Genomic DNA, 27,197 nt, shown 5'->3' with positions numbered 1-27,197 from the left:
TCATAGCGTCATCAAACTTCGCCTTCGTTATTGTTTAGAAAATGCGACCTCTAGTGGCGAGAACTTACATATTGTACCTTTAACAAGTTGTTAATATTTTTATTCTTATTTGGTGTTCCATGGATGACAGCATACAGGTTTGGAATTATATGAGGGCAAGCAAATAATGGCCCAATTTATTTATTTATTTATTTTTACTACTTCTGTAACATTCCAATTTTCCTTCAAACTGGCACTTCATGTTTAGTCATGAAACCAAGCCAGTCTGACAGAAGCCAGTCTTATCTGTTCTTCACATAAACTTATTATAAAGAATTAGAATAGAGTACAAGTATGGACATCAACATGATCATAAGAACTATCATCAATATCCTGCTTCAGAAAAAAATAAAAAAAATAAAAGTTTACAGGTGTGGAATGAAATAAGAGCGAATAAATAATGACTAAAACATTGAATAAATAAATGCTGAAAAAATAAATAAAATGTATAGTAAGGTTTTTTTGGGGAGGGGGGCGTAAATGATTTCTTTGAGTGCGTTTCATTTCTGGTTTTTCATTTAGGTTATTTAGTACATATACATAAACATATATATACACACACACATATACACATACACACATACATACATATATATATATATATATATATATATATTATACACGTAGATGCGGAAAGTATTCAGACCCCCTTAAATTTTTCACTCTTTGTTATATTGCAGCCATTTGCTAAAATCATTTAAGTTCATTTTTTTTCCTCGTTAATCTACACACAGCACCCCATATTGACAGAAAAACACAGAATTGTTGACATTTTTGCAGATTTATTAAAAAAGAAAAACTGAAATATCACATGGTCCTAAGTATTCAGACCCTTTGCTCAGTATTTAGTAGAAGCACCCTTTTCATCTAATACAGCCATGAGTCTTTTTGGGAAAGATGCAACAAGTTTTTCACACCTGGATTTGGGGATCCTCTGCCATTCCTCCTTGCAGATCCTCTCCAGTTCTGTCAGGTTGGATGGTAAACGTTGGTGGACAGCCATTTTTAGGTCTCTCCAGAGATGCTCAATTGGGTTTAAGTCAGGGCTCTGGCTCGGCCATTCAAGAACAGTCACGGAGTTGTTGTGAAGCCACTCCTTCGTTAATTTAGCTGTGTGCTTAGGGTCATTGTCTTGTTGGAAGGTAAACCTTCGGCCCAGTCTGAGGTCCTGAGCACTCTGGAGAAGGTTTTCGTCCAGGATATCCCTGTACTTGGCCGCATTCATCTTTCCTTCGATTGCAACCAGTCGTCCTGTCCCTGCAGCTGAAAAACACCCCCACAGGATGATGCCGCCACCACCATGCTTCACTGTTGGGACTGTATTGGACAGGTGATGAGCAGTGCCTGGTTTTCTCCACACATACCGCTTATAATTAAGGCCAAAAAGTTCTATCTTGGTCTCATCAGACCAGAGAGTCCTTCAGGTGTTTTTTAGCAAACTCCATGCGGGCTTTCATGTGTCTTGCACTGAGGAAAGGCTTCCGTCGGGCCACTCTGCCATAAAGCCCCGACTGGTGGAGGGCTGCAGTGATGGTTGACTTTCTACAACTTTCTCCCATCTCCCGACTGCATCTCTGGAGCTCAGCCACAGTGATCTTTGGGTTCTTCTTTATCTCTCTCACCAAGGCTCTTCTACCCCGATAGCTCAGTTTGGCCGGACGGCCAGCTCTAGGAAGGGTTCTGGTTGTCCCAAACGTCTTCCATTTAAGGATTATGGAGGCCACTGTGCTCTTAGGAACCTTAAGTGCAGCAGAAATTTTTTTGTAACCTTGGCCAGATCTGTGCCTTGCCACAATTCTGTCTCTGAGCTCTTCAGGCAGTTCCTTTGACCTCATGATTCTCATTTGCTCTGACATGCACTGTGAGCTGTAAGGTTCGATCAGAAGAAATGGACAGCACCTGAGTTAAATATATGAATGTCACAGCAAAGGGTCTGAATACTTAGGACCATGTGATATTTCAGTTTTTCTTTTTTAATAAATCTGCAAAAATGTCAACAATTCTGTGTTTTTCTGTCAATATGGGGTGCTGTGTTTACATTAATGAAACAAAATGAACTAAAATGATTTTAGCAAATGGCTGCAATATAACAAAGAGTGAAAAATTTAAGGGGGTCTGAATACTTTCCGTACCCACTGTGTATATATATATATATATATATAGAACATACACCTTTTGTTTTCAGTGTACACAGATGTCAGTGCTTGGAATATTTACATAAATGCATAAAAAGCCTTTTATGAATACATATCCCCATATTCAACACAAGACAATAGATTTGACCATGTGCACAGTTGCTTAAAATGTGCATGTTGCATTTCCAGGTGTGTCGTACTTTGGCAAAACCAACAGACTCTAGAACACACCTTAAGCAGGACCAGTTCCTGCCAAACACACATACCTTAAAGCTACAGAAAAAGAGGGACTCTTTAGATAGAAAAAAAGAGAAAAAACATAACTACAGGGCAAGGCTGTGTCTCCAGCTCTCCCAGTGCTGCCTATGTTTACACTAACACTCTCAGACCTTGACAATGGCTGCTGAGGTCTCACTGGCTACACCCTGCTGAATAAACTGTTGTGTTGAGAGAAAAAGAGAGGAAAGGTGATTATGGGGCGGTACAAAGCCTGACTCAGAGAAAAGGTTGAAAATTTGACTGCTCATTGAGTATATAAGGTTTTTGTATATTTGCTTAAAAGCGTAAAATGTGCTTTGTGTGTCCATGAGCAAGTACACATGCATACATTGTTTGTGAGAAAGCAATTGTGTGTTTTACTCTGTGTGTGTGTGTGTGTGTGTGTGTGTGTGTGTGTGTGAGTTTGAGTTGATTCCAGAGGTAAGCTATCAGTACACGAGGGCCAGTTGAGACAGGCAGAGGGCTGGGCCACAGCAGCCAGCGGGCTGGGACATACACTGTTTATGGTACAGGCTTGAGCTTTCACTGATCATTGCCACGAGTCTCTCTCTCTCTCTCTCTTACACACATACACAGACTATTTCATTCCATCACTCTACATGATTGAGAAAGATTGAGAAGGGGAGGGAAAGGGAGGGATAAAAAGAAAAGGTGAAAAAGAGAAGGTGAAAAATGAATGCTAAGATCTGTCATGCATGACGCACAAGCTTTTCTGAGATGCGTTACACACAGGAGTGCATTCCTAGAAATAAAGTCACACTAAATTGAATGTTTCCTGCTGGCCATAAAATTGGAATAATGTTTATGTACAGTAATTTAAGGAACAGTGGTTCTTAATCCTGGTCCTGGGGACCCACCGCTCTACACATTTTGTATGTCTCCCTTCTCTGACACACTCTGTTCAGTTCATGGAGTCTCTCCTTACAAGCTAATGATCTGAATCAGGTGTTAAATAAGGGAGACATACAAACTCTGCATAAACGGCGTTACTAACGGCGTTATTTTTTTCAGTAACGAGTAATCAAACAAATTACTGTTTCCCCCGTTACAACGCCGTTACCGTTACTGACAATAAAATGTGGCGTTACTATATTATATTATTAGAATTTAATTTTTCAGTTCATCTGAATGGATGCGCAGTGTAGCTGTATTTGACGTACCATAAACTCTAGTGTGAAGGCGCACTACTCGCCGTCGCTTTCTCTCACATACACGCACGCAAAGAAAGATACAGAGCAAGAGAGTCTTTCATAACATGCAGAACTGACACGCTACATGTAAACGATATTCTTTGTTGTATTTTCCTGTCAAAATAACGGAGTTCCTTTGGAATTCTTCAGCTTTTAAGAACTGCCGGGTTCTCTTGTAGTGGGCGGAACTAATGCGTAAGCGACAATCTCATTGGCTGGCGCTCACCTATTATCGTCCCTGTTTTGATTTCAGCAAATCAGTTCGAGCGAACGCAGACAACGTGATTAATATTCATGAACCCAGCAGCTCATTGATCCTTGGTGCGTTTTATATTGATGACAAATATGCATTCATACGTGGTTATTCTAATTACTAAAGTACTATCATCATATAATATTAAATTATCATATTATATTATAATGATTGACTGACTGATACTAAGTGTCAGTAGATACATAGTGTAGATTAATGTACAATGTTTTATAATAATAATTTATTCATTTTGGTGTCCATTTCATTAATTTAACATATTTAATATTGGGGGCACCCAAATTTGACATTTGAACATTTTTTAAAAAGTAACGCAATAGTTACTTTCCCTGGTAATTAGTTACTTTTATAATGATGTAACTGCTAATTACATCTTCAACGGTGTAATTAGATTACTGAACAAATTACTCTCTCCAAAAAGTATTTAATTACTTATTACTCATTACTTTCTAAATCCTATATCAACCTCAACAAGTTAATTTACAGCATTGAAGTTATATAAAATATAACGTGATGAAATTTTGCCCTCAGACAAAACTATTTGCTCTGGAACAAATAATAGATTATTGACACCAAAGACTACCCGCCAGATTTCCCTAAAATGAATTATATCTCATGTTTAACCACTATAGAGCTGATGTCCTGGAGTTCAAGTCTAAACAAGCACATTATCGCCTAAAAAACTCTTAAAACTACATTCTGTGACACAAAACTGTATTATTCTTAAATTATAGTGGATATGGGCATCCGCCATGACACTTGCATGACATTTACTTCATCTTTGACATGTTTGTTTTGAAGTATGTTACCAAAGAAACAGGTGTTTATTAAGTGATATTAAACACTTGTGCAACAGTTGTGATTAATTTTACACCACTAATCATTGATTTCTATGGTATCTGCAAATGGTGACTGACTGACATAAATATCTGAAAATGATTCAGTGACATCAGGGCCATTATTTAATTGGCTTACCGGGTACTCGTTTGGATCACTGGATACATTTTCTAATGCCATTTCGCTGTTTCCTTATTTAATACCAGAATCTAGTGTATTTTAATTAGGGTGACCACATATCCTTTTTTAGGGTGTGTTTGGCTTGAAGCGGCTGCGCAGATTGAACTGTGTTTGACAACAAAGTACCACGAGAGCGATTCGACAGCATGCTCTCTATGGCTCTCGTGCTACTTTTATGTCAAACATCGACTGGTCTGCATAACACCATTTCAAGCCAAACACTTACAACCTAGACAATTTAAGATATTTAGAAATCCCAGCCAGGACAAGAAGAGGATGTATGGTCACCCTGACTTCAATGTCAGTAGTGTCAGAGTAAACTGCTTTTGTATAAAAAAAGAAAAAGAAAAAAAGAATGTCATGTTATTTTCATTACGTTTGCATGACGTATTTGCTTAAAGTGTTTTGTAGTCTGTTATCAATAAACAGCTGTTTTTCGAGAGAACTTGGACACTTATGCAACAGCTGTGATTTATTTTACACCACCACTTTATGATTTCTGTGGTATCTGCAAATGGTGACTGGCTGACGTAAATATCTGAAAGTGATTCAGTGACATGGGGGCCATTATATGAATGGCTTACCAGGTACTCGTTTGGATCACTGGAGAAATTTTCTAATGCCATTTCGTCATTTAATAGAATCTAGTGTACTGAAATACAGAAAAACCAAAATAACCTTTATGGAAAAACTATTCACATTCCTTAGACTAGATGTCATGTCAGTGCTAATGACTGAATGTGTTACATATTGTTACTTGCCATTAGCTACAATGAGGAGTAGCATCACTAACAAACACGCAGCAAATTGTTGTTTTTTAAAGGAAAAGGAAAAGGAAAGGGAAAAGAAAGGACGTTTGGGTTACAAGTCCGACTCCCTAACCAATAGGCCACGACTTCCCCCCAATTTCTACAATCATAGTGTAACATCAAACGACATGAGAAAGAAGATAAAATAATTCATATACAGTTAGCATGGAAGGTTTAAAGTAGGATTGATAAGTTTCATTTTTTGAACGATTTCCAGACTGAAATGTCACTGCAATTGTAGATTGACTCAAAAATAAACAACAAGAAACACACACACTTCAATGTATTCTTAGTTAAGCTTTGGTGCAGCGTCTTGAAATTCCTGTAGCGGTCGACTGCACTTTGTATGACTGAGGACTGGTAAGTCAACACACTAGATGAATATCAGAGGTCTGCTACAGCTGTCAGGGCAAGTGGCTCGCGGAGTGCCAGAGCCAACAAACAAATCCTCAGATTGCTCAATAGATCCTACGATTGAGCAGCACGGCCAGATTTTACAACACTCACTGCATACATGCATAAGCCACTCTTTTACTTGATAGGAGAATTTCATGATCAAAAGAGAATTCAAGCACGAATTTCAGAGCAAGTGAGAGAGAAAGGTGAGAGAAAGACATACAAGGTGGGGCCTTATTCCATCCAGTGACTAATTTCCTTCATGTAATCCAGGAAAGCGAATGCCAAAAAATGATGCATCATAATGCTTCTGTGTAATACACAGTGGCAAGAAAAAGTATGTGAATTTATTGGAATTGGTAATGTCATCGAATTTTCATCAAATTCACTTTTTGAACTTTTAAACTTTTTTTAACCGGACAATGATGTGTATTTTATCTGGTTTTGTTTTAATATCGTATTTTTCATTTAGTACTGTCCTTTAGAAGATACTGACATTTTCAGAGACGACAAAATAAGTACAACTTACCCTGTTCAAAAAGTTTACACTTCCCGGCTCTTATTGCGTTGTGTTTCCTTCTTGAGTAACAGTTACTATTTTAAAATATGGATCTCAAAAACAAAGAGTTACTGTTGTAAAGGGGTCAGATATGCAGAAAATGCTGGAAAAAAAAAAAAAAAAGTGTGCAAGAACTGAAGGAGTTTTCTGAAGAACAGTGAGCAGTTTAACTGCTCAGGACATACAAGGGACTCATGAATAATTTGTGAAACTCATCACAAAAACTCACTTCGCTTACTTTTTCCACAGCAGAGTGAATGTTTAATGGGATGTGTTCAATAAAGACATGTAAGATTATTATTGTATTTGTGTTGTTAGCTTTAGCACATTGGGTTTTTCTATACCTGTGACACTGATGAAGATGGCATTTTTATGACCTATTAATGCATATAACTAACCAGTTCCAAAGGTTTCACATACTTTTTTTTAGCACTGTAGGCAATATTTTAGCACAATCAGGAATAAATCAGCGCTCTCCATATAAAATACACAAGATTTAGAGATTTAGCATTATGCTTCCTGACAATGATAAATCAGCCCAGAGTCTCTCAGGTCCAAACAATGCTGACACATTAATCTATATGAGCACAGTGGACACAGTCAATACAGTGAATGACCTGACAAGCACTAGCATGTTGACACATAGTTAAGAAATGGTTAACAAATCCCTACGTAAACTTAGCTAATCCACCCCAGGAAGTCAATCACAATGAATTCTGCAATACAGTTGTTTCGTTTGTGCAGTTTACACCCCACCCAGGGCACTTAATGGAAACAGCTCAAATAGATTGCAAGGTCTAGAAAATCTGCAAAAATAATAAGCTTATAGTGATTCAGAAGTTATATCAGAAGCCTGGTTCTTAAAAAGGTAATATGTATAAGGTGGTATTGGATACAGTGCCGTTTTGGGAGGATATATACTGTACTGTATGTGGATGCTGCTCTAAATGTGTGAAATTGCCCCCTCTGCTGACTGGACTGCAGACCTGAAAGATTCATTATCAAGTGTTCAATATGTGGTGGATTTGTTTAGCTACTGAACAAACAAAAACGAAACAACAAAAAAACCTTTGCAATTAAGCATTTAATTTAAATATGAAGTTGTATACATATTATGTATAATGTGTATGTACATATGTTTTTTAATAATTTTATTCAGCAAGGACTTTAATTGATCAAAAGTTGCAGTTGAGATATTATGTATTAAAACAAAATTCTAAATGCTGTTCTTTTAAACTGTCTGTTCATCAAAGAATCTTGTTTTAAAAAATAATCATGTTTCAAAAATATGTGAAGATTTCTTGAGCAACACATCAGCATATTAGAATAATTTCTGAAGGATCATGTGACGCTGAAAACTAGAGTAATGGCTGCTGAAAATTCCACTTTGATAATAAAGTAATAAATTACATTTTAAAATATGTTAACGGAAAACAGTTATTCTCTGTGTCAATGTATGCTATTGCTTACCCAAGTTTTGTAATGACAATCTGCTGTGCTTAAATGAAATATGCACATTTCATTCTCTATATGTTTGTATTTAACAGATAGCAGACAACATTGCCTCCAAATCTGACACATTTTGATGTTTCATTAACATCCTTTTTACACTTGACTTGCGGAATATATTTTTATAGAAACATTCCGTAAAAATGTTAAAAAAAAACCTCTTGTCAACACGAGCTACAGAGAATACATGAGTGATGTGCAGGGTAGATGGGTAATTACCTTGTCTAGACAGTCTGGGTCGAAAAGCACTTTTTGAAAACACTGCACACTCCTTCATCCAGCCACAGTGAATGAACTCTCTTTGCACCACATTTGAGCTAAGACTCATTCAAAACCACCATAAACCATTCTCCCTGCAGTTAAGAGAATTTATCAGTAGCCATACAGACATCTGGAGCAAACCCTTACTATAACCCATGATAAAAGTTGGCCATGGTGTAACTGCATTGTTTGGCTGTACAGTAAACAAATTTCATTATCATGTGAAAAGATTTCCCCGTTTGAACACCCATCCAATGCTCTTTCTTAAGAGATGTACAGTTAAAGTTTCAGAATCAAAAACAGAACTTGTTGAAAGAGTTACAGGTCTCTCTTGTCCTTAGTAAAGCCAGTAGTCCAATCATTAATCACTGTAATGACTCATGGCGCAAGTCCACACATAACCGGCACACTTTTTTCACGTGTCCTGCACTGACTGTTGGACAATTCTGTGGAAATCTGTGGAAAGGTTTTAAATATGACAAAATGTTTTGGACAGAGCTGAAAGTACTAGGAATGCACAATATTAAAATTCTGGCTGATGCTGATATGCTGGGAATTATTTTAATGTTATTCATTGCATTTTATACTACTTAAAAAAATAATATACATTAAAATAAAATATATAGTTTTAAATGCTACAATTTAATTTAGGCATCACGACAGTATAATGTACAATATAAAAAATGGATATTCATACTGAAATCTGCTAAAAATTATGCAGTAGATGACAGTCAATGTAATCTTAATGTAAAAACAGGTGGAAATTATATATACACATGCGTGTGTGTGTGTGTGTGGACATAAATATTGACAGTATAATATAAAATATTGAAATGTTCGCAAAGTTCAATCAATAGTAACAAGTAAAGACTTTTTACAATGTTATAAAACCATTATCTGTCAATTAAACGCTGTTCTTTTGAACATTCTATATTAGAGTGATTTCTTAGGAATGATGTAACACTGAATTTCATCTTTGCCATCAAATGAAAAAAAAAAAAATATATATATATAAACACACATACATACATACACATATACATATATACATATATATATATATATATATATATCACACATACATAGGTGCTGGTCATATAATTAGAATATCATCAAAAAGTTGATCTATTTCACTAATTCCATTCAAAAAGTGAAACTTGTATATTATATTCATTCATTACACACAGACTGATGTATTTCGAATGTTTATTTCTTTTAATTTTGATGATTAGAGCTTACAGCTCATGAAAGTCAAAAATCAGTATCTCAAAAAATTTGAATATTTACATTTAAGTTTGAATAAATGACCATCCCTACAGTATAAATTCTGGGTATCTCTTGTTCTTTGAAACCACGATAATGGGGAAGATTGCTGACTTGGCAATGATCCAGAAGACGAACATTGACGCCCTCCACAAAGAGGGTAAGTCACAGAAGGTCATTACTGAAAGGTGTGGCTGTTTACAGAGTGCTGTATCAAAGCATATTAAATGCAAAGTTGACTGGAAGGAAGAATTTGGGTAGGAAAAGGTGCACAAGCAACAGGGATGACCGCAAGCTTGAGAATACTGTCAAACAAAGCTGATTCAAACACTTGTGAGAGATTCACAAGGAGTGAACTGAAGCTGGAGTCAGTGCATCAAGAGTCACCACGCTCAGACGTCTTCAGGAAAAGGGCTACCAAGCCACTTCTGAACCAGAGACAACGTCAGAAGCATCTTACCTGGGCTGTGGAGAAAAAGAACTGGACTGTTGCTCAGTGGTCCAAAGTCCTTTTTTCAGATGAAAGTCAATTTTACACTTTCTGGAGGAAGTGTGGAGAGGCACAGAATCCATGTTGCTTGAAGTCCAGTGTAAAGTTTCCACAGTCAGTGATGATTTGGGCTGCCATGTCATCTGCTGGTGTTGGTTCACTGTGTTTTCTGAAGTCCACAGTCAACGCAGCCATCTACCAGGAAATTTTAGAGCACTTCATGCTTCCTTCTGTTGACAAGCTTCATGGAGATGCTGATTTCATTTTCCAGCAGGACTTGGCACCTGCCCACACTGCCAAAGGTACCAAAAGCTGGTTCAATGACCATAGTGTTACTGTGCTTGATTGGCCAGCAAACTTGCCTGACCTGAACCCCATAGAGAATCTATGGGGTATTGTCAAGAGGAAGATGAGAGACACCAGACCCAACAATGCAGAAGAGCTGAAGGCCACTATCAGAGCAACCTGGGCTCTCATAACACCTGAGAAGTGCCACAGACTGATCGACTCCATGCCATGCCGCATTGCTGCAGTAATTCAAGCAAAAGGAGCCCCAACTAAGTATTGAGTGCTGTACATGCTCATACTTTTCATTTTCATACTTTTCAGTTGGCCAAAATCCTTTCTTTGTATTGGTCTTAAGTAATATTCTAATATTTTGAGATACTGATTTTTGACTTTCATGAGCTGTAAGCTCTAATCATCAAAATTAAAAGAAATAAACATTTGAAATATATCAGTCTGTGTGTAATGAATGAATATAATATACAAGTGAATATAATTTATTAGTGAAATAAATCAACTTTTTGATGATATTCTAATTATATGACCAGCACCTGAATATATATATATATACTTGAAAGTATATGAAAACAGTTTTAAATTTCAATAATATTTCACAGCATTACTTGAGCAAAATAATCATTTTTCATAGCCATAAAAAAATCATACCGACTCCAAACTTTTGAACTGATAAATGAATAAAAAAACACTTATGATAGTACTGATATGGTGCCAATATATTTCAGTACTGTACTTCAAGTGGTAGCTGAAAATGTAGATGCCTTCAAGATGATACAAGACCCCTGTATTTTTTGTTGGTGTCCTGTTCACCCTGTCTGGGATATTTTAATAATATTTGGCTGATGCATTGCATTGATCCAGCGTCAACTTCTCAACAACACAAACATAGACCGACATTTGCACACTAAGTTTCCTTTGAATGCACAAATGCCTGCAACTACAACACAGGGCCATCGCAATTTATACATGCTGACATGACGATAATACTTCATATTTAGCACAGAGCCCAAAGACGTTCCATTCACTCAATAATTCATCGGACTGATGCTGTACAGTGGTGTTAAGTAATAACTGAGGTTTGCCTTTCTGAGGCAATTCTTTAGTATTCTACTATCCTGTATTCAGCTGTACTATACTGTAAGTGAGGTTATGACCAAAAACATCTGAGATGACTAAACATAATAAGATAAAGAGCTCATCATTGAAGTGATTAAAGTTAATGAGACAAAAAAAAAAAAAAAAAAAGTGGAAAAGACAGACTGGAGATCAATAAGAATATTTAAGAGTTAAAAAGAGAACATAAGCAGAGAACTGTGTGTACAGTCATTTAAAAGAGAGAAGTGCAGACAGCTTGAGCATGAGATTGAGAGAAAGACAAGGAAAAAATGATGAGGGAGATGGAAAGAAATTATCAAGCAAAAGAGGGAAGGAGAAGGAAAAACAAAGAGAGTGGCTTTAAAGCTTGCTTTTTTCCTCCAGCACTCTAGGGTGGTTTTCAGTGGCGTTTTATTTATAATTGAATGTAATTTGGGGAGATAAAGTCAGCCCAATACGGCCTGCCTCTCCTAAGCACTTCACGCCACATTACGTTTTATTCATCAAATTAGTTTTACTTGGGTTGGTGTCCCCTGAGCCAGCTTTAAAAGGTTTGGATGAAAGGACTACATTAATTTCTACCACTAATCGGTTACACAAGAGCTGTACTGACAGTTCTCTCCTCCCTGTGTTATAAAGTCCTCTTTACATCCCATTTCCATTCACATAATCCCTCCACACAAAAATTAAGAGAAGAAAAGAGGCTCTGGCCTCCTTCCCCTCTGATACCATTTGTTAAATCCTGCTGCATTGTGGGTATTATCACCGTGTAAAAACTGCTAATACGGTTAGGAAAAATGACTCATGGTGTCAGATTTTCCTCATTTGTCTATTTAAGGCTTTAAGCAGCACATTGAGGATCGCGAAAAGTACAGGAATGAATGAGAGTCCAAAGCCATTGGCTAAAATATTCCCGAACATATAAAATACTTTATTGTGAGAATATAGGTTACTGATCCAATTTGGAACACCTGGCCACTCAAGGTTACAATCTAAAGACAATGTTACGGTCATGCATCCAATACTGCAATTAAGTTAGCAATGAACTCATTAGGGCTGTCCCCGACTAAAGTTTGTTCTAGTTGACAAGTGCATGCATAAAGCTTGCTGCAAAGCACCAGCAAAGGTAAAGACTGTGTGTTGGGAAAAATAGCAAGGAGATTAGGTTAATTATTTTTTAATGAAGTAGTGTTTTCTGAGTCGGTGTTGGTTGCAAAGATGAAGCTGGCAATTCTGACTCGACATCTCCAAGGACCACAGTACAGGATGCACCTTCAGAGAGAAATGCACCTTTCATATGGATTAGAGAGTTTTTGTTATCCAAACATATGGATATCTCCTAATAGTGCACATTTATCTAGGGTAACGTTAGAGCAAGCAGCCATGTAAAGTTGCTACTATTTACACCTTTTAATGATGAGCCATATTTGAGGTTGAATGATAAGCGAATGTTAGGATTTCCTGCCTGATATACTGTAATTACCTCAAGAACCAGCTGTTACTGATCAGTCCGTCATGTACACGAAAAGTTTTTTTTTCTTTTTCTGCGAATAACTGACTAATAAAATTTTAGTAGACAAAGTCTCTTTTCGTTGACTAATGTTTAGTCGACTATTAGGGGGGCAGCCCTAGAATTCATTTTGACGTGCAACCAGCGCAATACGTACAGTTTTTCTAATGTCGTAAACTTGCTTGATAGCTCACCTGGTGAAGCGCTGCACATATGATGCAGAATGCTGAGTGAAAGAAGCCCCGTGAAACATGAATTACAACAAGCTAATTGGCATGCTTACTATTGGTTTTGTATAGGGTAGGGCTTAGCGTAGGTGGTACAATATTTTCAAACACAATACATCATTAAACTTTTTGGGCCACATATCGAACATTACATTTCCAAATTGCTGTGAGACAAACAACAACCAGCATACATAATGCTTCTAAATACATGTTTAACTGTTTAAAATAAAAGTGATACTGTTTTTTAGTGCCACTCTCTGGACAATTAACTTTAAATGTATTGCGAAATGTACAAGAAGCAGCGTAATATCATTTTGCAGAAATGTTGCAACAGGCACAATTTTCCAATGAGCCTGGCTTGCAACAATAAATATAATATAATATAATATAATATAATATAATATAATATAATATAATATAATATAATATAATATAATATAATATAATATAATATAATATAATATAATATAATAAATGCAATTTATTTCAAAAGTTTAGGGTCGTTAAGACTGATTTAATGGCAAGTCTGTTACAGTACGCTCACAAGTGCTGAATTTATTTACTGTTTTCTATTTGAATATTTTCAAATTTCATTTATTCCTGTCATGGCATTACTCTAGTCCTCAGTGTCACATGATCCATCAGAAATCATTCAAATAAAATGGATTTGGTGCTGAAGAAACATTTCTTCTTATTATCAATTCTGTACTTCTTTCAAATTTGTGCTACATTTTTTAAAGTTATTTGATGAATACAAAGTTCAAATTAAGAGAAATTTATTTGATTGTTATTTATAACAAATGTTATTAAATGCCATTTCAATGCATTCTTACTGAATAAACGTTTGCTTAAAACAAATCTTACTGACCCCAAACCTTTGAACGATAGTGTATCTTCTATTGATATATCTTTCAACACCAAATAAAATATGCTATTTTCAATCAGGTGTCCAGCTATTATTAAGACCACCAAGCAGTTAGGGTAACACTGGCTTTTCCCTGTGTTTACATACGGTTTTTAGAAACACAATGCCGTTACTGAAGCAGAACATGAGTCTATCTCTCATCCTCGACAAGCTCTGCCAGGCTGTCATCTATGTGCTATATCTCTCCCCAGACTTTACTCTTATCATGCAATTAAGCATGACATGCAAAAAGTGGAGAGGAATTTGTAGCTGATTTGCAGAGCTGTGAGGAAGATGTTTCTTAGAAAAATAAGTTCTGAGAGTTCTTGAATGCACAAGCCTTCGTTACACATGGCAACAGGTGGCACAAAAGCAATCATTGTAGCGTTAATTTTTGTGCTTCTGTTTTTGGTTCTGATGTTCACAGTTGAGCAAACACTATGAATATCAGACGTATGGGGTAAAAGATGAGGAAGTGCAGGCAAATGAAGAACGTTCAGAGACTTTTTTTTGTTGCAGTAGTGAGATGTGGCTTTTTTGACAGTAAATGAAGTGATTCTGATGAGAGAATGAGTGTTACTCACGTCAGGAGGGAACGTGGTGGAAAGCAAAAGGTACCATGGCAGATGCGGTCGATATAGTTCAGTGGAATCTTCTGAATCTGCTCACAGTTAAGCATGACAAAGTCATATTTGAAGATGAGGAGGGTGTTCTCTGTGATGAGCACCAAACGCTCTCTCTCATTGTTCCAATGATCAACCCTACACATAAACAGGAAAATGGAGATAGTATTTAAAATATTGGTATTAGTTGTTAAGATGCACAATAAAAAAAAAAAAAAAAAACAATTCTGGCCAGTGTCAGAACCATAGCCTTGTACACAGTGCAGCTAAATCAATCAATCAATCAATCAATCAATAATGTAATACATTTATAAATAAATGAAAAGTCTAAAACACAGTTGTCTTAAATGCTATACAAGTGAACTGCACTGTATAATTCCCAGACAGCAAGCAGTGTCGGCCCAGATCTGGCCCACATCTGGCCCCCATGGATTTCACACGGGCCAGATGTGGGCTGGATCTGGGCCAAAACTATGTTGCTGTCTGGGTTACCATGTACAGAAAAAAAATATATATATTTTTGAGATTTGAAAAGTAAAGGTTAATCTAAATTTACAAATATTAGAAATTAGCATATACAATTACTGTATATATCCAAATGCTGACTGAAACCTATAATATTGTGCATCCCTAATTACTATTTATAAATGCCATTATCACAGTTTTGTAAAGAAATTCTTTAGCAGTGCTCTATGCAATTTTTTATGGAATGGCTCTCGTAATATACAGTGAGGAAAATAAGTATTTGAACACCCTGCTATTTTGCAAGTTCTCCCACTTAGAAATCATGGAGGGTCTGAAATTGTCATCGTAGGTGCATGTCCACTGTGAGAGACATAATCTAAAAAAAATCCAGAAATCACAATGTATGATTTTTAACTATTTATTTGTATGATACAGCTGCAAATAAGTATTTGAACACCTGTCTATCAGCTAGAATTCTGACCCTCAAAGACCTGTTAGTCTGCCTTTAAAATGTCCACCTCCACTCCATTTATTATGTTTGAGGTCGTTAGCTGCATAAAGACACCTGTCCACCCCATACAATCAGTAAGAATCCAACTACTACCATGGCCAAGACCAAAGAGCTGTCCAAAGACACTAGAGACAAAATTGTACACCTCCACAAGGCTGGAAAGGGCTACGGGAAATTGCCAAGCAGCTTGGTGAAAAAGGTCCACTGTTGGAGCAATCATTAGAAAATGGAAGAAGCTAAACATGACTGTCAATCTTCCTCGGACTGGGGCTCCATGCAAGATCTCACCTCGTGGAGTCTCAATGATCCTAAGAAAGGTGAGAAATCAGCCCAGAACTACACGGGAGGAGCTGGTCAATGACCTGAAAAGAGCTGGGACCACCGTTTCCAAGGTTACTGTTGGTAATACACTAAGGCGTCATGGTTTGAAATTATGCATGGCACGGAAGGTTCCCCTGCTTAAACCAGCACATGTCCAGGCCCGACTTAAGTTTGCCAATGACCATTTGGATGATCCAGAGGAGTCATGGGAGAAAGTCATGTGGTCAGATGAGACCAAAATAGAACTTTTGGTCATAATTCCACTAAACGTGTTTGGAGGAAGAAGAATGATGAGTACCATCCCAAGAACACCATCCCTACTGTGAAGCATGGGGTGGTAGCATCATGCTTTGGGGTGTTTTTCTGCACATGGGACAGGGCGACTGCTCTGTATTAAGGAGAGGATGACCGGGGCCATGTATTGCGAGATTTTGGGGAACAACCTCCTTCCCTCAGTTAGAGCATTGAAGATGGGTCGAGGCTGGGTCTTCCAACATGACAATGACCAAGCACACAGCCAGGATAACCAAGGAGTGGCTCTGTAAGAAGCATATCAAGGTTCTGGCGTGGCCTAGCCAGTCTCCAGACCTAAACCCAATAGAGAATCTTTGGAGGAGCTCAAACTCCGTGTTTCTCAGCGACAGGCCAGAAACCTGACTGATCTAGAGAAGATCTGTGTGGAGGAGTGGGCCAAAATCCCTCCTGCAGTGTGTGCAAACCTGGTGAAAACTACAGGAAACGTTTGACCTCTGTAATTGCAAACAAAGGCTACTGTACCAAATATTAACATTGATTTTCTCAGGTGTTCAAATACTTATTTGCAGCTGTATCATACAAATAAATAGTTAAAAATCATACATTGTGATTTCTGGATTTTTTTTTAGATTATGTCTCTCACAGTGGACATGCACCTCACGATGACAATTTCAGACCCCTCCATGATTTCTAAGTGGGAGAACTTGCAAAATAGCAGGGTGTTCAAATACTTATTTTCCTCACTGTATGTCTGAATTAGATGTTCTGAAATATCACCTGGTAGTGATCAATCATTCAAGCACCATATTCAATGTCATAAGCAGTTAGTTTGTTCAGGCAGTTGTTAGTTTGTTGTGCAAGAATTCTGCTACTGCTCTCCTGCTTCAAAAATCTCAAAGGAGCAATGGTATTTTTGTGGTCTGGCAGGAGTTCCAGAGTGGCTAATATCGTTAACAGCATCTCTATTCAAAACAAGTTTAATTCTCTGGAACATGTTAGCAAAGGTCCCCTACTGGGCCCGACTGCAGACCTCTGCTGTGTTGCATACAGTAGATCAATGTAACTACACCAGAACTGGCCTACATTCCCACAAATCTGTCGCTCACGATTCTTCCACAGCTCTGATCAAGCACAGAAGGATTCTAAAACAAGTTGTTGGACATATGTTAATTTACAGTTTGACAGATTAGTTTAGCACATGTAGACAAATTAATCTTGCCGCAGTTTTGTTTCTATTCCAGTTATTCTAAATGGCAACTTAGAGCAGGCCTTTTCAAACTTTCTCTTGTATGTAGAAAATATTTACTTTGTACTAAATTGTGTATCAGTGTATATTTTTCTACCTAATATTAGAGTACAGTTAAAAGTACAAAAGTGCATTTTTAATTCAAATTTATTTAATGATGAACAATGAATGAATGAATCCGCGGGACTAGACAAGGATGCCCACTCTCCCCCTCACTTTTCACCATTTTCATTGAACCATTAGCAGCAGCCATCCGTCAAAACAGCAACATAAAAGGAATTCAAACACTAAATATACACCACAAAATAAGTCTTTACGCCGATGATATATTAATATATTTACAAGACCCTCCATCATTGTTACAAGAAACGATTAAACTCATTGATTCTTTCTCAAATATTTCTGAATACTCAATCAACTGGAGTAAATCTGCTATACTTTCATTACATTCCACCAGTTTGGATGTGACATCCCATACACCACCAATTCCTCTGTGCACAAATCACATCACATATCTGGGTATTAATGTTTCCCCCAGGCAGTCAGAGCTGTTTGGACTCAACTACACTCCACTACTTAAAACAATAGCCGATGATCTTCAATGCTGGATGAACCTACCACTTTCTATTATGGGCAGAATATCAGTAATTAAAATGACTATACTCCCTAAATTAAACTATTTATTTACAATGACACCAACACAACCCACCCTTGCCTGGTTTAAATCACTAGATTCAATCATTACCAAATTCTACTGGAAAAACAAGACCCCAAGAATTAAATTGACTACCCTACAGAAATTAAGAACACAAGGAGGACTGGAAGCACCACATTTTTACCACTACTTTCTGGCCAATCAGCTCCAAAATATACACAAATGGATTCACCCTAACCCATCAGAAAACACATGGCTAGATGTTGAACAAACAATTTGTAAGGACATTAATACTTCAGATTTACCCTTCTACAATCAAACAATCAAAGAGCATCATTGTTTTAAAATGCCGACAATAGCAGCAGCTCTGACAGCCTGGTGGAAATTCCATCAAAACACAAACTAAATACACCCCGATTTGGAATAACCAGATTTTACATCTAACAAGAAGCCACTTAATTTACGCACATGGGCATAAAAGGGAATCACACAACTTCAGCATATCTTTCATCATAATAACCTGGCATCATTCTCTACCATAGATTACCCATAGATACGGCATTGGGAGCAATTGTTTTTTTGGAATACTCACAAATCAAATCATCAATTCAATCAAAGATCGACACTAGGACAATTGATCTAAACCTCACTCCTTCAATATATTGAAGATAATATATCTTCAAAAAAACTACTCTCCAAAATATACAGAATTATATCAAAATCAGACAATACATTAAGTCTACCAAATGTTAAGTGGGTATCAGATTTATCTATCGCTCCCGATGCCGCCTTCTGGACACAAATCTGCAAAAATATTTACTTCATGACGGAAAATGCCAACCTTCAACTAATACAATATAAAGTACTTCATAGATTTCACCTTACTGAACGAAAATTATTTAAAATGGGTTTTACTTCAGAAACATGCTCACATTGTACACAAAACACCTCAGACACCTATCTTCACGCCATGTGGCATTGCACCCCAGTTAAAGCATTTTGGGAAAACGTTACTGAGTCACTATCCAACCTTATGGGATGTCACGTCCCATTATCTCCTTCCCTCTGTATATTAGGTGACATATCCATAATCAACTCAAACCATACAGATAGTAAATTACTCCTAGTGGCTCTAACTATCGCCAAGAAAACTATCCTCATGAACTGGAAATCAAGGAACACCATACATATTACATCTTGGAAAAACTTACTACTAGAGTACATCTCCATGGAAAACCTGTCAACTTCCACTCAAAATAATACAATTGAATTACACCCCTCTTTGTTATCTCTCATAAACTTCCATCAATCATGAATCCGTTGACCCTCTTTGTCTGAAGCCATCCACAACAACACACCATTCATCAATATCTGCACAAGATTTGGGGGAGGGTAGCAACAATGGCTAATATCAAACTAAATTAAAACTTATGAAAGATTAAACTTGTTCATTTTATTATTATTTATTTATTTTCTTTCCCTATCCTTTCTTTCTCTCTTTCTGTTCTCCTCACTTTCGTCGTGTTTTTATTTTTATGTAATTTTTTTAATTATTATTATTATTATTATTTTTTTTATTTATTTCTTCCTTCCTTTTTCCTCTCTCTCTCTGTATCTTCTTTTCTTTTCTTTTCTCTTTCTATTTTCATGCCACAAACATGCGTGGCATCTCAGGTCCTGCCCTGTTTGGGTCGGTTTAGTGGTTGGTGGGTGTGGCATGGGGGCCTGGACTTTGCACTGGGCTGGTTCCATGCTGCACGTCACGCTTTTTCAATGCATCATACATTCATATACATATGTAGATTAAGCGTGGCATGTGAGTGGCAGCCAGGGGTGGAACTTTGGACCTTGTGCCCCGCAGCACCTCTCCTTGATGGCTCGTTTTTGGCATAATTTATGCCTTACACATGGAGGGCCCAGAGGCAGCCTTACAATATCTTTCTATTTATAGCTTTATTACTATTGTTACCATTATTATTTCATCATTACTATTACTAACATTATTATTTTATTATTATTATTATTACTATTTGTCCTCCTCCTGATTCCCCAACCACCCCGTCTCGGATGAATAAGTTTATTATCGTTATTGCTGCTACTATTACTATTATTACTTATCACCTTCCTCATCCTCCATCCTCTAATTTTTGTTATTAATGCTATTATTACTATTATTATTATTATTATTACTGTTATCATTACTATTATGTTTTTATTTTATTTTTTGCTATTGTCATGTCTGTTGTACTTTCTTTTATTTATATACTTCCACCCCCAACACCCAGTCACACTTACGCAAACACACACACACACACACACACACACTCACTCACTCACACATCATGTTGGCTATCATGTATGTTTTGTTGACCTTGGTTATTTTGTATTTGATTTGTTACCTGTAAATAGTATGTTTGCTTGCATAATAAAAAAAAAAAGTGTAAATATTAAACCAAGTAGAATAATGTCTTTAAAAACCCATGGATAAAAATGGGTTGAAATATGACCCAAATAAGAATTTCCATCGTATATTGCCATTTGAACAAGTAAGTAACAAGTCTGCCACGTTTGTTCTGACCAACTGAGGAAAAAAAAGCATTCAATAAATTGCGCTACCAATAGTGATTAAATCTAACGATTGGTTAGGTCATATCACATCAAACCGTGCAAATTACTATAAAAATTATATAAACTTTGACTTTATTATCAAATTATTAATGTTAACAACATCAGCATTCCGTGACTATGAGTATAGTGTGTTTTAAATGTTTTAAATGTGGATTTCAATTTCTGTACAGTCTAATCTAATTAAGGAATTCTTTTAACCCATAGAGCAAACTATGCTTCCTTCGAACTGGTTTTCTTTAAAATACAAATCTTGTGTAATCCCAGGCTATCTGTAATCAGATGCACATTTAAAACTGAAATATAATTTAATTTCATTCACACGTGTTTCATAAACACATAATCCTTTCTGGATTACAATCCGCCATCAAAATGATACATTTAATTATTCTAGTTGCTGATAGAAAAGGCTAAACAATCCGACACCTGCAGCATCCTCACATGAGATTGCTGAAATATTGATTTCGGATAATTTTTAACCAAAAATAGTTACGGACTGCAGCTTTAATTTATGGGCCAAGAAAGAAGAGATCATCTTTTTTTACAAAAATATATATAAATTATCTTCTCTCGCAAACTTTCTACAGGCCTCCTAGCATGGGCCAGATCCCAGTTTGAAAACTTCTGGCTTGCGGAACCTTTTGAAAATAATGTATGCACAGTGCATTTTATAGATTACAAAGGCTATTCTATTGAAAATCAACCAATCAATCAATAGCTAGCTGCAGTGGCTGTGAATTCTCTGCTGAGTTATTTTGAGTTCTTCTGCAAAAACCGCCCATAAGAGTGTGGGTCTGAACTATGTAAGCCTACATAATCTAAAAGCTTCAAAATTTCAACAATTGCCTTTGGTATACTTGTTCAAATATGCACGCCTGCATTATTAGATATCAAATTTATGTCAAAACAAAGTGTGTTCAGAAAATGAATAACTGATGTATAAGCCACTTTTTAAGAATTTCATTTTATTTTTGTCAGTGCTTTCGCCTCAACTGGCCAGTGAGAAGTTAACTTATGGAGAGCTTCTGCGGATTTCTCTTTCTCACATCAGATTTGGACAGTGACAGAAAGGACAGAACCTGGAAATCTTAGTACACTACAGGGCCTTTATGCATTCTGGTGTTTAATTTAGGTACTTTTCACTTGTTGAGAAACTTATGACTAGGCAAATGGAATATTTTACCTTGGCTGGGTATGTGGGCCTGGGGACATGCAGTAGGTGTGAAAGACCACAAAAACATCACATAGACGCACACACACTAACAGGCCCTGTGCCTCTCAGTGGCGCCCTAGGGCCTATGGATGTTATACTCAGAGGTGGGTAGTAACGAGTTACATTTACTTCGTTACATTTACTTGAGTAAATTTTTTGGGTAACTAATACTTTTAGAGTATATTTAAAAATGGCTACTTTTACTCTTACTCAAGTACATTTTTAGTGAAAAAAACGGTACTTTTACTTCGTTACTGTGGGCGACGCTCCTCTTGTTGCTTTATCTTAATGCAATACAAGTTAAAAATCCTTCAATTTATTCCAAGCGCGCCGTCTACTTTTTTTTTCTGGGCAATGAGCGATGTCCGTTCGCGAATGATTCATTCTTTTGAGTCAATTCTATTCGAAGGCTTGATCAAACCAGTTGGCAGACCAGTGAATCGGTTCGCGAATCAGTTTGAATGATTCGTTCAGTTCCCTGCCGCACACGCTGAGTCGTCTCTGAAGCGGTTCTCACTCAGAGTTGTAGAAGAGCGTTGAAGACGTGGCTTTGGATCTACAGTCAGTTGAAAGCAAAGGTTATGGTTTGTTAGCTATGAAGATCTTTATTAGATGAACACCGCGTGTGCTGTCGGTTCCACAGGTATAGATTCGATTACAATACACGACACCACTATGACATTACAGTTTGTTGTACATGTACCTTACACATTAAATACAATGTATAATTTATTCATTAAATAAGCAGAGTCACAGAGTATGAAATAAACACCCGCCAAACCCGCGTTAGTTCCAGGAGGAATGCCTTGCCTAGAGACAATTAATATTGATATTTTCACAATATTTACGCTTTCAGAAATAAAGGCTACATTTGTTTACATTTTGCAGAACAGACGGAAGAAGATCCGTCAATGTGCATTTTTTTCGTTATGTTCAGATGTTCTGTAGCGGTCATGTGAGGAGTTTTCACTCTTCTCCGTGTCAGAGGTTATATACATATATACATTTATTATACATAATTAATATACTTTAAAATAATTTAATTTAATTCAGTGATGCAAATCTGAATTTTTATCAGCTGTTACTCCAGTTTTCAGAGTCATATGATCCTTCAGAAATTATTCAAATATATTGATTTATTACCAGTGTTGTTGAAAAAAAACAAAAACAAAAACAGCATATGCTGGTTAGGTATGTTTTGAAGCTGGGATGCTGGTTTATGCTGATCATGTGCTGGTCTTGAGCTGGTCGGACCATCTTAGGACCAGCACATGACCAGCTTAAACCAGCTAAGGACCAGCTTAAATCAGCTCAAACCAGCATCCCATGCTTCAAAACATACCATACCAGCATATGCTGTTTTTTCAACAGGGAACAGTTTTGCTGCTTAATATTTTTGGAACCTGTGACATTTTGTTCAGGGTTCTTTTATGAATAGAAAGCTAAAAAGAACAGCACTGATAATAAATCAGGCTGATAAAAATTCTGATTTGCATCACTGAAATAAATTACATAAAAAAAACATTAAAAGTAATTTGAACGGCAGTGTGTGTATATATATATATATATATATATATATATATATATATATATATATATATGTGTGTGTATATATATATATATATATATATACACACATTATATATATATATATATATATATATATATATATATATATATATGTGTGTGTGTGTGTGTGTGTGTGTGTGTGTGTGTATGTATGTATGTATGTAAAATTTTATCTAAATATCTATATATCTAAATAAAAATATACTATATTCAGTATATGATCCAAAGTAACTAGTAACTAACTACTTGAGTAGTTTTTTTATCCGGTACTTTTTTACTCTTACTCAAGTAACTATTCAGACTATTACTTTTACTTTTACTTGAGTAAATATTTCTTCAAGTACTTTTACTTTTACTTGAGTACAGTTTTTGGGTACTCTACCCACCTCTGGTTATACTGTAAATCTGAGTTGCCCATGGCATCACAAGACCTGTTGAATTCAACACTTTTCCTTTTCTGCTAGATTATACTAGATTTTCAAAGAGTTGGATGACTGTTTACATTCAAGGCTCTATGGTAATTTTGTATCTTTTTATTATATCAATTAAACATGCACAGAAAATGTACTGCTTCGTATATTATGAATATGTAACTGATTTACATCTGTTTTAATTCAAACTTTTACATGGTACTGTAGATTTTCGTAAAAGCATATTCTACATTGATTTTAAAATATGCACATAATGTGAGGATATGCACAGGGCAAGCTATATGAATGTTTGATAATGAACAAATCTGGCATATAAGACTATTTAAAGCTACTTTAATGCAACTAACCTCTATATTACGCCTTTCAGGTGTCTTTGTTTTGACAGCAAAAAGCTATTTCCTACAACGTCTTCCATAAGAAATTTATTGCAGTCAAAATGCATGAATTGCATGAACTTCATCTTTTGTCATCTCAAACCACAGAACTGTTCAGGCATTGAGTACCAGTCCAGAGCATGGGAAATATAACATATATTATTAATTATCATATAGCAAGGCCTTTAAATTGTTTCCTGAAAGCCTGCGCAGAGACAGATAGAAGTTGACATCTGCCAGCACATTTAGCAAAATGTCTTCTAGCAGCTCTATTCTGCTGCCTGCTTATTTAGCTTTAAATATTTCCTGCACATTTTACTTATTTACAGAACATGGAGTGAGATAATGGATTGCATCCTGGAATGAGAGCTGTGTGACAAAAGACCTGAATGTGATTTGCTTACTTCATGTGAATGCTGCATATTTGCAGAACAATCTGTACATACTTTAAATATAATGTGTTCTCTTACAGAAAGAAAAACAAAACTTACTCAGCCATGAGCCAGACACTCTGGACAGCACCATCTTCTGTGGGATTCACCAGAGCTTTAACATCTTCAATGCCATGGTCCAGTGTTCCAGGCTAAAATGACAAAACACAACAATTAATCTTCATCAAGACATATTAAAATCAGTGGCATCTGTACATTAGGGTCTAGTGGGGATAGACCCCACTAGAGGGTGCTATAGTGAAAATTGCTAGATCATCTATTGATTTTATGGAATAACGCAAACTAAACTTGTTCTGTGTTCCTTAAAGTTACACTATGTAGCATTTAGCCCTTTACTGGTTAAACGATGAGACAAGTTACTTGCGGAGAAACGTTGCACTGCTATGCCCAGCTTTGGCAACACTGATATTAGTCATAATAACAAATACTATTTATTTCAGATATCAGTGGAAACTAAACTTGGCAAGGCTATTTATAGGCAAACAGACCAAATCAACTGGTTTAGAGATCAGTACTATTATCAACATAAATATTGTTTCATGAACCTAGTCAGTGCACAGCAAATGTGATGCTTTGCAAACTATGTTGATTCATTTTTTTATTATGGGTACTGTTACTTTCCATTTTTACTTGCAAACTATTTTGGGTTTGAGGCTCAGTTGTTGTGGCCTCAAGCCACTTACACTGCACATAATAGTAGCTTGACCTTTTTGTTCCCTTTATTTACAGATATGACATTAACAAGCATGGACGAATGATGAAAGTATGCAGTTTCCTGGGAAATCCGTCCTGACAATTTTCAAATATAAATAGTTACCTAAGTGATTTAGGGTAAAGCAAAAACCATGGAAGATTATGGTTTTTACAATGTACTCAGTACCTTTTTTTTTTTTTTTTTTGAATTACGAAAAAAAAACAAAAAACAAAAACAAAATCGATAGTATAACTCAAGTCACAATGATGTGTAAAATTCTATTTGTTAAACGATGTCTTTTATGCTGGAGCCATATGACTTACAAATTTTTCAGTAAATCATTGCAGAAGTGGAGAATGCCACATTTCTTTCTTTCAGTGTTTGTATAGTAAAAAATTCCTTTCAAAACGGTATATTTGACACTGACCAATTATTAGCATGTCGTAATGTTCTTGTGTATGCAAACATGGCCAAAGTGGTCCATATGAAAGAAGCTTTGAAAAGGATTAAAACCAAAATCAAAAACCAAAGCACATATGCTTTCCAATTTAAATTAATTAATTCTAGATGTCTTGCATAAAGTTCCTACAAATTACAGATTGTCATTTTAAGTGACCTTCTTTGGCCAGTTTTACTGAAATGATTCTAACTATTAATTGGTTAGTGTTGTGCCACATCTGATTATAACAATTAATTGGCTATAGTAAAAATGTTTGGAAGCGTTGGTTGCCAATGCAAGTACGATGGATTTAAGACATGAGTAATGCCATTTCACCACTTTCATAAAGCAACATTTGGTATTTGAGCTGGACAACAGACACTATTTGTTAATCAAATGACCTCAGGTAGACTGAGGAAATAGAAAACACGCCTTTGGTGATCTCTTCAGGTTAAAAATATATGTTTGACTGAATATTAGCAGGAAGCACTGGACAAGTAAAGAGTGTTCGGACTGCCATTGTTTGCTTAACAGGTGATTGAGGATATTCATATTTACAAAAGGTGTTGTCATCAGCACTATATTGTACTGCAGAACAACCATGGTTTATCAACATACAAAAGAAACGTATATTATGTGTCAGAAATGATTACTAACACAGTGGAACACCAATTTGTGGTCAACCCAGAAAACTGAGGCTTCAGTGAGACTTCAAATAGTAAAGACATTACCCTGAGGACAAAAAATCTCTTCAGTTTAAACTGTTCCGCAGATGATGTCCATTTAACTTTGGCTGCTGAAGTATGTGTAGAGGGGGTGCTTTCTGCCTTGGCTTCTGTAGGAGATGTGCTGGGTTTATCGGTTTCTATTTCACTTGGAGATTCTTGAGGATTGATGTCTGGTTCCGGAGACTTTTCGGTTTGCTGCTCTAAGTCCACAGACTTGAATGTCTCTTCATCTTTCTCTGACATAGTGACCTAAATAGATTAGATCGTTTGCAAAACTCTCGGTGAAATTATGCTGAAAACACCCATAAAGTATAAGCAATAAATAAGTTTCTACATTAA

General features: G+C 36.3%; 1 protein-coding gene across 3 annotated transcripts in view; it reads right to left on the bottom strand.

The window, feature by feature from the left end:
• Positions 1–27,197, bottom strand: part of tprg1 (tumor protein p63 regulated 1) — a 40,794-nt gene that overhangs the window by 12,456 nt on the left and 1,141 nt on the right. For all 3 annotated transcript variants that reach the window (XM_058779447.1, XM_058779449.1, XM_058779448.1), the window contains 3 exons: positions 26,862–27,107; positions 25,037–25,128; positions 14,842–15,018 (listed from right to left, as the gene is read on the bottom strand). In XM_058779447.1, coding sequence (XP_058635430.1) covers positions 14,842–15,018; positions 25,037–25,128; positions 26,862–27,101 — 509 coding nt within the window. In that variant the 5' untranslated portion in view covers positions 27,102–27,107. The remainder of the gene's footprint in view (positions 1–14,841; positions 15,019–25,036; positions 25,129–26,861; positions 27,108–27,197) is intronic.

This window comes from Onychostoma macrolepis, chromosome 06 (genome assembly GCF_012432095.1).
Source record: "Onychostoma macrolepis isolate SWU-2019 chromosome 06, ASM1243209v1, whole genome shotgun sequence".
Lineage (NCBI taxonomy): Eukaryota > Metazoa > Chordata > Actinopteri > Cypriniformes > Cyprinidae > Onychostoma > Onychostoma macrolepis.
The sequence above is the reverse complement of the archived record's forward strand: the minus strand, read 5'-3'. Positions and strand labels throughout refer to the sequence as shown.